The sequence below is a fragment of the Symphodus melops genome (genome assembly GCF_947650265.1).
Source record: "Symphodus melops genome assembly, chromosome: 11".
Taxonomy (NCBI): domain Eukaryota; kingdom Metazoa; phylum Chordata; class Actinopteri; order Labriformes; family Labridae; genus Symphodus; species Symphodus melops.
This window is the reverse complement of record NC_136701.1, coordinates 3,290,618-3,305,155: the sequence shown is the minus strand read 5'-3', so window position 1 is coordinate 3,305,155 and position 14,538 is coordinate 3,290,618. Positions and strand designations below refer to the sequence as shown.

Genomic DNA, 14,538 nt, shown 5'->3' with positions numbered 1-14,538 from the left:
TGCGTGTGTGTCTTTCTTTCCCAGTGTATCACTTGATACGAAAGCTCAGGTGTCATCTGATGCTCGGTGCTGCAGTTGAGAAGAGATGTTCTGGCAAATTGGACCTTTTTTTCTTTTCCATCAGGCTCTGCCACGTTTAATTCCCGTCTGTGATCGTGGCTGACTTTGATGTTAGCTTGTGTCTTCCTCCCTGATTACACCTACATACAGAGCTTCTATCAAGAGACCTTTTATTACTCTTTACTTTTTAATTTAAACAACCTTAAATGAGTCCGCCCACATTATGCCGAGTGAGTGCCTCTACTTCGGTGGCAGGAAGAATGAGGTTTAGTCACCCATGCTAAAAGCCAGGGTGCTGACCTGCTGCTCTTGTTTGTGGAGGGGCAGACATTGGCTGTCTTTCTCCTCCGGCCCCCCTCCCCTTTCCTTCCTCCTGCTCTTTTCATTCAGCTCATTCTCCTCTCTCTGTGGCCAGACTGCTCACAAAAGCTGTGCGTTACACTGACCCACTAATAATACATTTGCATTCTGCCGCCACAACCCAAGGCCAGACAGGGTTTAATGGATTTGAATGCTTTCGCACACAGTCAGATTCAGCTGAGCTTGGATTCTCTGCTGATTTCTGGCACACGGTGTGAATAGGGAATTTGTTGATTTATGACGACGTCTGAAAATGTGTAAGATTAGCTGGCTAAAAACAGACCTGAGTTCATTTTTCAAGACGATATATTGAAAATATAAGCAGATGGATAAATGTGATTACATAACTAGAGCTTTCAAATCGCTCAAAATGTCATTTGGTAGGATGGATATTAAAATAATTAATCTTCACAAACTTTTAAACTATTTTCATCAGAATGATCCAAGCCAAATACTTTTAGAGAGAATGAAATCAAATTGCATGATCAGTGTTCCTGTAAGTCTGCTATTGAGAGAATGTCACTACAACATTGTGTATTCGTCCTCGTAACACAGGTGCTGTCAGTCTGCGTGGAAGAGGAAAACATCATCCCCTACATCACTAACGTGCTGCAGAATCCAGATCTGGCTCTCCGCTTGGCCGTCCGCAACAACCTGGCTGGCGGTGAGGAGCTCTTCGCCCGCAAGTTCAACAACTTGTTTGCTGCTGGCAACTACTCCGAGGCCGCCAAGGTTGCTGCAAATGCACCAAAGGTATGTTGCCCCCTGAGAGATTCTGAATAAACTATGAAAATGTCTCCCAATCCACTTTTGAATTCATTAGGATTTGAGATATCCGCTCACTTTCACATGTCACCTTTCAGGGTATCCTGCGAACGCCAGACACCATCCGCCGCTTCCAGAGTGTTCCTACCCAGGCAGGACAGACCTCCCCCCTGCTGCAGTACTTCGGTATCCTGTTGGACCAGGGCCAGCTCAACAAGTTTGAGTCCCTTGAGCTCTGCAGGCCGGTCCTCCAGCAGGGACGCAAGCAGCTTTTGGAGAAGTGGCTGAAGGAAGACAAGGTATTTCAGATCTTCATCTCTGCATTCACTCACAGGAAGAGGCTCTTCCTGATATGCCTGTTTGTTTATATGTCCCGCCTTTTCTCCTGGATCATGTGACCACATCTTTTCTGTCAGGAATTTGTGACGCTTCTTACTTCGTACTTTAAGGCTGTTCCAAGCTGCAGCAATGATTTAAAATAGAATCTGGGAATCAAATCAAATCCCAGAAAGTGGGAATTCTCTCTTTGTATAAATATCTTTTATATTTTACTGATGTAGATAAGGGTATTTATTGATGTATGAATTTAGGAATTCATACATCAATTCCTCATGTTTATCATTTGATAGGAAAGTGGATAGAGCAAGAGATCTGGGAGAGAGAGAGAGTAGCATAAAGATTTCCATGCAAGAAAGAAGCCAAAGGTCGGATTTGACCCGGGGCCGCCTGCTTCGAGGACTATAGTAGAAAAATATGGTGAAGAGGAATGAATATGAGAAGTGACATATAATCCCTGAAGTAGTTGTTTTAAAATGCCCATGTTTGCTTCCAGTGCTGACGTTACTTGTCCTACGTTTCAGTTGGAGTGTTCAGAGGAACTGGGTGACCTGGTGAAGGCAGTGGATCCCACCTTGGCCCTGAGTGTCTACCTGAGGGCCAATGTTCCCAACAAAGTCATCCAGTGCTTCGCAGAGACCGGTCAGTTCCCCAAGATCGTCCTGTACGCCAAGAAGGTACGTCTTCCTCAGAAATGCAACCCATTTAAGAATGCTTCCTTTTAACATTCAGCTCCAATGAATTTCAGTTTAATTTAAATACCGTAAATTCCGTACTATTGAGCGCACCTGGATATAAGCCGCACCGGCTAAAAATAAGTAAATAAATGTATTTGTACATATATAAGCCGCACTTGATTATAAGCCGCAGGTGTCCACGCTATAACAAGAGCTATTTACACAGACGTAGGCTACCGGTAACATCCGCAAATACTGTAGCGTCCGTACGGACGTTAAAGGACGACGAGAGCGTTCAAATAATAACTTTTAATAACCCGATCACTGTCGGCCGTGACCACGCCGTTTACAGCAGAGAACAACACACATAACTTGCCGTAACAATCCAACTCTCTCCCCCAGCGTTCTCTCATACAGCCACTCAACACGTTCTCGCTGGTGCATTCACTGACTCTCCACATAATCGGAATTATGAACACATTATCAACAACTGACTTTACAACATGAACCGTTACAATACGAAGCCTAGCCGACGGTGTCTGTAACACGGCTGATGAAAAAGATGACCGTAATATATTTCACAAGAAAAAGTCCATCCATTCACTGCCTCAGAATGACTTCATTACTCACTTCCTCAGTCTCTGTTGTCGCTGTCAGTGTCATCTTAACGTGCAGCAGCTCTGTTAGCTTCTTTGACAGCCAGGTCGATCGCCTTTAACTTGAAAGCTGCATCATATGTATTTCTCTGTGTGTTTTCCATCATGAGGGTGCGTGCATGAAGCGCAAAATGACTGATATTAAGATCCGACGTGACGAAGTCAAATGTTTTTGCGGCAGAAGCTCATTGTCCCCCATAAAAAATCCATGCATTAGCCGCACCGGAGTAGAAGCCGCAGTGCTCGAAGTGTGAGAAAAAAGTAGCGGCTTATAGTCCGGAATTTACGGTAATTAATCCAATTGGCTCTGCAATGGAAGCAAGTCGAGCATGGCCTCGACTGGTGCTTTTTGCAAATCACGATAGACGTTCATTGAGCTTTCTGTTTCCTGATTGGACTGTAATAGTCCTAACAGGCGTTTCAACAGGCCGACGCAAAACCGTTCCAGGTTAACGGCATCTGTTCTTCTTTTATTACTCTAGGTGGGCTACACTCCAGACTGGATCTTCCTGCTCAGGAACGTGATGCGGATCAACCCCGAACAAGGCCTCCAGTTTGCCCAGATGCTGGTCCAGGATGAGGAGCCGCTGGCTGATATCACACAGGTCAGATGAGGGGACTTACCTGTCAGCATAGATTTACACACCTGGGTTCTTCTGCCCATGGTTTCCCGTCTTGTCTATGTCGATCCTTTGCCTTAGCGTGTATCAAAGCTCTTTGCAGACCCGTGTTTTTAAAGGTGCGAGATGAATAAAGTTATTATATATGAGGCTAATAATCTTTTAATTGGCATTTAAAAATGAATTGTAAAAGGCTTGTACTTGTGGGTCCCTGAGGAAAAAGGGAGACCTTAACTTCCTTTCTTAAGGTTAAGATTCTATTTCTGCATTTAACAAGTCCATCCCCCAAATTTCCTTGAAATCCGTCAAAGTATTTGACTAAGTCACATGACAGGACGTGTGTGAGCGCCTCAGCTTTCCTGTAGTGTAAAGGAAATCAAGCTCATCTGCTTCCTGCCACTGCAGACACTCTGCACTGCGATTGTCAAATGCTGACGCAGCTTCTGTGCGGCTGAAAGCCTCACCGAACGAGTTTTAACCATAAAACAAGTTGGCTTTCTTCAGCTTTTCATTACCATCCACAAGTGGTCCTCTTGCATCGTTTGGTTTCAAGAGGGCGTCACATCTTAAAAAACTACACAACCATGTTGTTTTTGTTGTTGTCATGTTGTTAAATTCTCACCTGTATGTGTCCTTGTCTGTGCAGATTGTGGATGTGTTCATGGAGTACAACCTGATCCAGCAGTGCACCTCCTTCCTCCTGGATGCTCTGAAGAACAACAGACCCTCAGAGGGACCACTGCAGACTCGCCTGCTGGAGATGAACCTCATGCATGCTCCACAGGTCGACATCCAACAACTAAATCACATCTCATTCAATAATCCCGGCTGTCTTTTTTTTTTTCTTCTCTCTCCTCTTAAACTTTTTTAAAATTACTTTTGTCATGGATGCAGGTTGCTGATGCTATCCTGGGAAACCAGATGTTCACCAACTACGACCGTGCCCACATCGCCCAGCTGTGTGAGAAGGCGGGACTTCTGCAAAGAGCCCTGGAGCACTACACCGACCTTTATGACATCAAGCGTGCTGTTGTGCACACACACCTGCTCAACCCAGAGGTAGGATTCATTTTGCAGAATGGGGATGTGAAATAAACAGAAGGGTGTTTTTGAAGTTTCATTGTTTATTGTGAAATGTTCTGATAGCATCATGATCAACACATATCCTTGCTATTCCTCCAGTGGCTGGTGAACTTCTTTGGCTCGCTGTCAGTCGAGGACTCTCTGGAGTGCCTCAGGGCGATGCTGTCGGCCAATATCCGCCAGAACCTGCAGATCTGCGTCCAGGTGGCCTCAAAGTACCATGAGCAGCTCAGCACTCAGAGTCTCACTGAGCTCTTTGAGTCCTTCAAGAGCTTTGAAGGTGAGATCCTAAACTAATGCTGACATGCTGTCACTGGGATATTTAAATCTTGTAGAGACGATGCACATTGTTGTATCCAGTTTAAAGGTTAGAGCGGTATCTGACTCTTCCTGTAGCTTTATGAATGCAGCCATCACATCCCCTCCCCCTGTCTCTGAACTGATATAGATGCCCGCTTGATTAGGCCAGAGCAAAGGCAGGACAATCAATAGATTGTGGAGCGTGGCCCGGAGGAAGATAAGTTAAAAACTAGTACTACCACTGGAATAAGGGTTAAGCAAGGGGAAGAGGAAATGCTGTGTTTTACTGTCGGTTTTATATTTTTAGGTTTGGTCACTGAATCAACGATGCTGTCATTTATTTAAAAGGAGCTGCAGACAGAGCTGCTCTTCTTGTGAAGCTGTGTTTAAGGGACTGTCTGTGTCTCTCAGGTCTCTTCTACTTCCTCGGCTCCATCGTGAACTTCAGCCAGGACCCCGAAGTTCACTTCAAATACATCCAGGCCGCCTGCAAGACTGGCCAGATCAAAGAGGTGGAGAGGATCTGCAGAGAGAGCAACTGCTACGACCCCGAGCGCGTCAAGAACTTCCTCAAGGTGAAGCCGCAGTGACGGCAGAAAAGATCAAACCCTCAAACTTTCTATAACACTCGCACTTTATTCCTCTGGTCCTGATCCAGCTGTTGTCATCTTTAAATCTTGCCTAAACAGTCACAGTTTTTCATCATCGTTGTCCCAAGCCAAAGAATTTTCTATTTTCACTCTGATTCTGATTTTGTCCGTCTTTAAAATGCTTCGCATTTCATAGTTTAAGACCCCGTTTTATTAATTCAAACACAATCACTGTCACTAGATGAGACCGACTAATTTGCCTGTTTTGGTTTTGAATGTTGAAAAGCACCATCCTGATGGTAGTCCATTATTTTTTTTGTGCTTTTCCTCTTGTGCCTTTGGAATGGCAGGACATGTATCAGGTAAATTTTAACCCTCCCTCTGGTGCAGGACGTCCCCTTTCTTTTCTCACTTTCACCCTTCCCTTTAACTTACGGCCCAGGATTGAAACTGGGATTTGTATGGAGGCGTATATGCTTATATACCAAAATCCATACAGCTCTCTGAGCATACTGTAGCTCTAGTCATTCAGTGGATGTTTTTGTGTGTATTTGCAGTCAGTGGTGAACAAGTTGTGCTCCATTTTTGAGGACATGAAAGATATATATGTGTTAACCGTGTAGCCCCATCTTAGGAGATTGTATGCAGTGCAGCATGTTCTATGATGTTACCAGTGAGGTGCACAATCCCAGTTTGTTAATCCTGTTTGAGTGTGGAGGCAGCAGCGTGTCGCCACACCAGTGTGTTATCATTGTGGTACAGAGGACTAGTGGTCAGCGTTGTCTAGTGTTCACCTGAAATCTGTGTACAGACAGGAGATCCACTCTTTGTTAGAGGTCTGGTGATTCTTATGGGAGACACTAATATTCAATGTGACATCATTGTTTTAGTGACAAACCTTTTATTTCTCGTCATTTATATTGTATTAATCGTGGGATTTTTTTTTTTTTGAAACCACTCAAGGAAGGTTTACTGTTAAGATTGAAAATGATATTTTAAATTTCATTTTCAGTGACTCTCATGAATGCCACGCTATTCTACACAGTTCACCAAACATCAACAATAAGGGGTGTCAATATTTTGATTCCAAAATCAATCAAAATAAGCATTGAAATTTTTGGCAGGGAAATTGGGGGGGGGAAAACAAAAGAAAAAAACGTATCTCCCCCACCCTTATTTCTGCCTGACGACTGTAACGCTCCAATGACAACGCTTACAGACTTAGATATTTTAGTCTGTGTCCCTATGCTGTTTACAAGCCTGAATATATATTTTTACTGAGTACATGCAGCACACTTAAAGCCCTGTAAACTTTTGGCTGGTTACATGGTGCTACTTTACCCGCTGTGTGCTTTTATTTTGAAATGCAGTAAGGCCCTTCTGGTAGATGATAGGTTACGTCGTGAAGTTAAGCACAGAAACGGGAAGTGATTAAAGATCCCAAAATGACGTCAAACAGCTCAAAGGAGCGGTAACAAAAGGTCGATGTGTGATGTCATCAGGTGGACATGACTCTGTCTGAGAGTTTGTGAGACTACAGGACACACTGAGGATGACTATCTACGGCGAGCCTGAAGGGACAAAATAGCATGAGATGAATTAGTTAATGATGACAGACATAATTCCATGCTTCAGTCAAAATGATGATCCTGAGGTAAAGAATGAAATTGCATTGTGATTTTGGAGAATCGTGACACCCCTGTCAACAATCCAGTCATACCTGCTGCAGAGTAAGAATAAGTGCGGAGGTATGAGATCAACACGGTTGCATCACATTGTTGGCTGATGTTTCGTGGCTCGTATTGAGATGCCTTTTTTTGGTTTTCTATCTTACTCAATGTGACCTCTTTCTCTCTCTCTTTGTTACCGACAGGAAGCCAAACTCACCGACCAGCTGCCGCTCATCATCGTCTGTGACCGCTTCGACTTCGTCCATGATCTGGTGCTCTACCTGTACCGCAACAACCTGCAAAAGTACATCGAGATCTACGTTCAGAAGGTGAGGATCAATGAAGCGTTGTTTAAACACAACATGACGATTTATACTGCAGCCTTTTTCAGAGATCACATACGAGGTATGTCATTAAAAATGTGCATCTCAGGTGAACCCAAGCCGTCTGCCTGTTGTGGTCGGGGGTCTCCTGGACGTCGACTGCTCAGAGGACGTCATCAAGAGTCTAATCCTGGTGGTTAGAGGACAGTTCTCCACTGATGAGCTGGTTGCTGAGGTGGAAAAGAGAAACAGGTGAACAATTCAGCCTCTGTGTTTCCAAACCTTTTAAACAGAACTGAAGATTTAGAAACATTTTCTTCGCTGCTGGTGGTTCAGTTTGACAACTTTATGATCAGGCGAGAGACTTTTACAGCCTCTAGCTGCAGCTTTGTCTGAGCATCAGGCAACTCTGATACCTGAGCCCTGATGAAAAGGATTATCACCCCACTTACAGTGTGCCCCACTGATACCACAAGCCCCTTAATGGCACCAAAACCCAAACTGCATCGGGGTTTGCTTCGTAACATTACAACAATCTGGAACAAGTTTTCTACGGCCAACTGACTATCTTTTGGCTTTTTCACAAAACGCAGTTGAAGCAACGTGTGTGATTGCTGTTGCTGGTTAAAAACGGACATTTTTTGTAAAAAAAAAAAAAAAAAAGCCATGACTTTAGAGTTTTCCACCAAAGTAACAGCTTTTCCTCAAATATAAAATCGGGCCTTTATTTTACTCAAATGCAGAAGTTTCTTTGTTGCCATGCCGATACGACAGCCATCGGGAGTGTATCCACCCTGGCTTGGTTTTTTTTCCTCAGCTATTTTGGAAGCTTCCTTCATTTGTTTGTGTTGGCCACATCCCCGGCTATTATTCAGACTGTTATTTGTAGGAAATATGCTCCGTGTGTGAACAGTCGTTCAGCAAAGCAGATAGACGCAGGGGTCTGTCTGCATGCAGGTCCATGGTTAAAGTCTTACAGAAGTAGTGTTAAAAAAACCAACCATGTTCTTGGAAAGTAAAGAGTTGTGACACGACCTCCCCGAAAGACTTCTGACACCATTTCCTCTCTCACAGACTGAAGCTGCTGCTGCCGTGGCTCGAGTCTCGTATCCACGAGGGCTGTGAGGAGCCCGCTACCCACAATGCTCTGGCCAAGATCTACATTGACAGCAACAATAACCCCGAGCGCTTCCTGAGGGAGAACCCGTTCTACGACAGCCGTGTGGTGGGAAAGTACTGCGAGAAGAGGGACCCCCATCTGGCCTGTGTGGCCTACGAGAGGGGACAGTGTGACCAGGAGCTCATCAATGTGAGGAGGAGATTTTGAACTCACCGTGTTTATTTTAGTATATGTTTTAAGCCCTCACTCAGGACATTTCTTCATTTTTGTTCTTTTCTGCAGGTCTGCAATGAGAACTCCCTGTTCAAGAGCTTGTCTCGCTACCTGGTCCGCCGCAAAGACCCCGACCTGTGGGCCAGCGTGCTGCTGGAAACCAATCCCTTCAGACGACCACTCATCGACCAGGTAAGCTACAACACACAGGATAAGTCTTTTCTCATTTCTTACAGCTTCCTGGTGCTTCTCTAAGTTTTTATTTCTCTTACCTCAGGTGGTGCAGACTGCCCTGTCAGAGACCCAGGACCCAGAGGAGGTGTCCGTCACAGTCAAGGCCTTCATGACCGCAGACCTGCCCAACGAGCTCATCGAGCTGCTGGAGAAGATTGTGCTGGACAACTCCGTCTTCAGCGAACACAGGTGCGCAGCAGACATATGGTGATTGGTTTCCTGTTATATTATAAGTGAGAAGTGTGCTGAAGCTTCTGTGCCCGCCGATCTTTGTTGCAGGAATCTGCAGAACCTGTTGATCCTGACCGCGATCAAAGCGGACCGTACCCGCGTGATGGAGTACATCAGCAGGCTGGACAACTATGATGCTCCTGACATCGCTAACATTGCCATCAGCAACGAACTCTTCGAGGAGGCCTTCGCCATCTTCAAGAAGTTTGACGTCAACACCTCTGCTGTGCAGGTCAGTCATCACCTCTCAAACAGCCTTTCAGCATGCGAGTGCTGGATGTCACAGAAATCACATCCCGCAGCATCAGGCGCTCACTGTCCACACTGCAGCCCTTAAATATTAACTTCTGAACGTGAGGTCAAGCGACTTACTCAAATCACAACACTCAGAGGCTCGTCAAAAAACGGCTCCATTGAGCTGAATAACGTTTTTCTCTGAAGTCATAACAAGTCGAGGCACAACATTTTACTCCCAGATGTATTATGAATGAACCACGGTCTGCATGAAGAGTATAAATAGTAATTTTAGTTTACAGTGGGTTTTTTTACTCCAGGGACTGACTCTGGAAACTTAGATAAGAAACAATTAATTTAAGGTGATTTTGTCCCTGACGCTCGCTCGTTGTTGCAACACTGTTTTACTTTTTTTGACTGTAGAATTACTCATCATCCGTATCTTTTTCCTACTTAGGTGCTGATTGAGCACATCGGAAACCTGGACCGGGCCTACGAGTTTGCAGAGCGCTGCAATGAGCCGGCTGTGTGGAGCCAGCTGGCGAAGGCTCAGCTGCAGAAGGAGCTGGTCAAAGAGGCCATCGACTCGTACATCAAAGCTGACGATCCCTCCGCATACATGGAGGTGGTGCAGGCTGCTGATAAGAGCGGTAAGGAGACCAGTCTCAGTCACAATCGATAGCCGGGCATTTAAACAGCTTGTATCACTTTAGGAGCTGACTTTTAGTTCCCTTTTTTTAGTCAGTTCAGGACCACACTCTCTTTTAGCAACCAAACCATGAGTCATCTCTCTTTTTTTCTTTAACCTTGTCCTTGTATCTCAACATGAGTGTCAAAAAACACTGCACTCAATAATAATAATAATAATGATGCATTTTATTGAAAGGCGCCTTTCAAAACTCTCATGGTCACGTTACAAAGCAAAGAAACGGCAAGCAATAATGTCCAAATGCTTCATTCAGTGTTTTAACTACTTTCACTTATGGATGTGTTTTTGTAGAGTTAGGGAAAAAATTGATTTAACTAAAAATCGTCTCCATTCCTGGGACCGCAGTGTAAAAGACTTAAAGCAGACACAGTGGACTAAAACAGCGTTTAATCGTTTTAAATTGTGAATAGATGAATAAAGCCTGCGAGATATACTGAAATGCTACTGTAAAAGAAAATGAGAGATGTGTCCGTGTGGTTCAGGTAACTGGGAGGACCTGGTGAAGTTCCTTCAAATGGCTCGCAAGAAGGCCCGCGAGTCCTACGTGGAGACAGAGCTCATCTTTGCTTTGGCCAAAACCAACCGGCTGGCTGAGCTGGAGGAGTTCATCAACGGACCAAACAACGCCCACATCCAACAGGTCAGCCCTCTCACACTCTCTCACTCACGCACACACACAGAGACACACACACACACACACACACACAGAGACACACACAGAGACACACACACACACACACACACACACACACACACACACACACACAGAGAGACACACACACACACACACACACACACACAATGCTGTGTGATGACGTTTCCAGGTCAGAAACTCACATGTCGTGTCTTTGCAGGTCGGTGATCGCTGCTACGATGAGAAGATGTACGACGCCGCGAAGCTGCTGTACAACAACGTGTCCAACTTTGGTCGTCTTGCTTCGACTCTGGTGCACCTCGGAGAGTATCAGGCAGCTGTGGACGGTGCCCGCAAGGCCAACAGCACCCGCACCTGGAAGGAGGTGTGCTTCGCCTGCGTGGATGGGAAGGAGTTCAGACTGGCCCAGATGTGCGGCCTCCACATCGTGGTGCACGCTGACGAGCTGGAGGAGCTCATCAACTACTACCAGGTAAGATGGAAACCAAGATTTTCACCTGGGAATATTGTGAGACATGCCAGCTTGAAAATGTCGTTATTAAAATACACGCACTCCATCGTCCCTCCCTTTAGGACCGTGGTTACTTTGAGGAGCTGATCACCATGTTGGAGGCCGCCCTGGGCCTGGAGCGCGCTCACATGGGCATGTTCACAGAGCTCGCCATCCTTTACTCTAAGTTCAAGCCCCAGAAGATGAGGGAGCACCTGGAGCTCTTCTGGTCCAGAGTCAACATCCCCAAAGTCCTGAGAGCGGCGGAGCAGGCTCACCTGTGGGCCGAGCTCGTCTTCCTGTATGACAAGTACGAGGAGTTTGACAACGCCATCATCACCATGATGAACCACCCGACGGACGCCTGGAAGGAGGGACAGTTCAAGGACATCATCACTAAGGTCTGCTTTGACAGGTTTTACCAGTTTGAGTCTGTTGGAATAATCCAAATAAATACTTACAGCTCATTACCGGGTTGTTGCAGAAAGTGACATCATCATGGCTCATTTTGCTCTCAGTATTCACCTCAATGATTGTTTCCGTCTCGGTGCAGGTGGCCAACGTGGAGCTGTACTACAAAGCCACCCAGTTCTATCTGGAGTTTAAGCCCTTGTTACTGAATGACTTGCTGATCGTGCTTTCACCCAGACTGGACCACTCCCGCGCTGTCAACTTCTTCAGCAAGGTACGCCTCAATCTCTCTCTTTCTTTACGATCAGGAGCGAGCAGTAATACTGACTTCCTGTACGTCAAAGTGTATATTTATATTTCCACTTACTTTCATTCAATAAAACAAAAAGTTAGTAAATGATTTGTTAAACATCACTCTACCCTGACACCTGAACTTCCAGCCCGCATGGACTGATGAATAGCCCCAAAATGATCGTCACCGTGTTTACGTCACTGTTTCTATCATTTTAGATTTGACAGGCGTTCCTACACGTCTGACACACTTCGCACTTTTTCTTTGCCAATGTTGTTTGTAGGGCTTTTAACTCTCATTATAAATTTGAACAATCATTCGAACCTGGAGGAGAAAGTTCACGTTCAAAATGTTAAGAGCTTTTTGGATTCAACATGTTATCGTCTATTAGCGATCAAGACGGTAAAAGCAACGGGCCGGGGTGTGAGTCAGGAGACACATTCATGAGGGGAGACTCCTCTCTCTGCAGACAGCAGCCCTCAGCTCTGCAAAACCCGCCACACTGACTTACAAGCTGACTTACAAATAGGTTGTTTTGTTGAAAGAATTACAGCCTTAGACATTTGTCAGCTCCTGAATGGGATCCTCTTGACCTTATCTGCAGATATGTTCAGTCTTTTAAGTTGAGGTTAAATGTGTCTGATAAGTTGGATTGTACATGTGTATCCACAGGTGAAACAGCTGCCTCTGGTCAAACCGTACCTGCGGTCAGTACAGAATCACAACAACAAGTCAGTCAATGAAGCACTTAACAACCTCTTCATCACAGAGGAGGACTTTCAGGTGAGAGAGCCTCGGACACTGCTCTGTTCGAATCTATTCATTCAATCAATGTCACAATTCTTTCAATTTAACGTCCGCTCTTTCACACTCGTTAGGCACTGAGGACATCAATAGACGCCTACGACAACTTTGACAACATCTCCCTGGCGCAGCGTTTGGAGAAACACGAGCTGATTGAATTCAGGAGAATTGCTGCATACCTCTTCAAGGGTAACAACCGCTGGAAACAGAGTGTGGAGCTGTGCAAGAAGGACAAACTCTACAAGGTGACGCTTCGCCCTCCAACATAACCACCCCCCCTCCCCTTTTTTTTTTTAACATACATTGACTTCTTGACCTTTCCTTAACCTGTCTGTGCTGTCTCTCCTGCAGGACGCCATGCAGTACGCCTCAGAGTCCAAGGACACAGAGCTGGCGGAGGAGCTTCTGGCCTGGTTCCTGCAGGAGGACAAAAAGGAGTGTTTCGCCGCCTGCTTGTTCACCTGCTACGACCTGCTGCGGCCCGATGTGGTGCTGGAGACCGCCTGGAGGCACAACATCATGGACTTTTCTATGCCATACTTCATTCAGGTCATGAGGGAGTACCTCAGCAAGGTGCGTCTGACTCTCCTCATCAGTTATGTTATCATGCCTGTTTGAGGCTTTAGGCTCATTAACATCCTTCCTTCCCGTTCTGAATGTCAGTTTGAAAGACACTCAACTTTGTGTGATATCTCTTCATATTTTTCTCCTATGCTGCACCTCTTCTCTCCAGGTTGACGCAGTTCAGGAACAGGTGAAAGCTTAAACGCACTGGTTTTGATCTTCAAGTATTTAGCTTGAAACGTTGTGGCCTTGAGTGTGCATGGTTTTAGCTCCACGCTCACTTGGACACAGTCACTGAGAAACTGTCAGGCTGACGTTGTGAAATATAACTCGACTGCAGCTGTTTGTCGTCCTTAGAAAATATTTTTTAAAGAGTGACGACAGGCCCAAGGTTTTACTGTTTATGACATTAATCACCTTGTGATATGTTGTGTTGACAGAGGTGATTACATATGATTATCCTTTTATCTGATAAACTGGCGCACGTTTATCGAATCTCTTTAAGGCTGGAGTCAGATTAGTTTGACTGTTGTATATGAGGAGCCAGTCACGGATGAGACAGAGAAATATTTCAGGCACAAGTTATTTGGAGAAAATGATATTTAATTTATTGACTGTACAGTCTTCTCCTCCATCCTAGCTTCACAAATCGAAGCTAACTTACCGCCGCAACAGGCCTTGACATATTGCACTGGTGCTAACGTTAGTGGTTGTGCGTAGTCAGAATTGACCCAGTGGAGCCACACAGCCGACTCCGCCTCTACTTCTAACCAAACCACACTTTTAGCTTACCATTAAAATCCCCTCAGGTGGTTTAAAGGCTCAGGTATACTTGCTGTTGAACCACGCGCACGCCAGGATTCCTCCACATAAATCAGACGACGCAAAAACCTGAAGTGGAAATGATCTGTCACCAGGCACGCACGTTTGATTGGCAACCATTCGCCACCATTGCTGTAGCGGCTCTCTGGCGTCTTTGAGGTCTCGTCTCATCACCGTACATCTGTCCCTCACGGTCATATTTGCATATAACTGTAGGACACAACGTTAATTTCTGAGGACGCTCCAAACCACCGCAGGCTATTAAAGGCTGATGTCATATGTTCGTAAACGTAGTTAAATCAAATATATGTGTCGTGTA

General features: G+C 45.3%; 1 protein-coding gene across 1 annotated transcript in view; it reads left to right on the top strand.

Annotated features, from left to right (window-relative positions):
• Positions 1-14,538, top strand: part of cltca (clathrin, heavy chain a (Hc)) — a 38,978-nt gene that overhangs the window by 20,129 nt on the left and 4,311 nt on the right. Inside the window, exons 7-28 of the mRNA XM_079355442.1 lie at positions 976-1,173; positions 1,284-1,484; positions 2,046-2,198; positions 3,337-3,459; positions 4,121-4,258; positions 4,369-4,533; positions 4,657-4,837; positions 5,269-5,432; positions 7,321-7,446; positions 7,550-7,692; positions 8,515-8,749; positions 8,843-8,965; positions 9,051-9,196; positions 9,287-9,470; positions 9,930-10,122; positions 10,664-10,821; positions 11,036-11,308; positions 11,410-11,727; positions 11,880-12,011; positions 12,702-12,812; positions 12,908-13,078; positions 13,185-13,406. Coding sequence (XP_079211568.1) covers positions 976-1,173; positions 1,284-1,484; positions 2,046-2,198; positions 3,337-3,459; positions 4,121-4,258; positions 4,369-4,533; positions 4,657-4,837; positions 5,269-5,432; positions 7,321-7,446; positions 7,550-7,692; positions 8,515-8,749; positions 8,843-8,965; positions 9,051-9,196; positions 9,287-9,470; positions 9,930-10,122; positions 10,664-10,821; positions 11,036-11,308; positions 11,410-11,727; positions 11,880-12,011; positions 12,702-12,812; positions 12,908-13,078; positions 13,185-13,406 — 3,858 coding nt within the window. The remainder of the gene's footprint in view (positions 1-975; positions 1,174-1,283; positions 1,485-2,045; positions 2,199-3,336; positions 3,460-4,120; positions 4,259-4,368; positions 4,534-4,656; positions 4,838-5,268; positions 5,433-7,320; positions 7,447-7,549; positions 7,693-8,514; positions 8,750-8,842; positions 8,966-9,050; positions 9,197-9,286; positions 9,471-9,929; positions 10,123-10,663; positions 10,822-11,035; positions 11,309-11,409; positions 11,728-11,879; positions 12,012-12,701; positions 12,813-12,907; positions 13,079-13,184; positions 13,407-14,538) is intronic.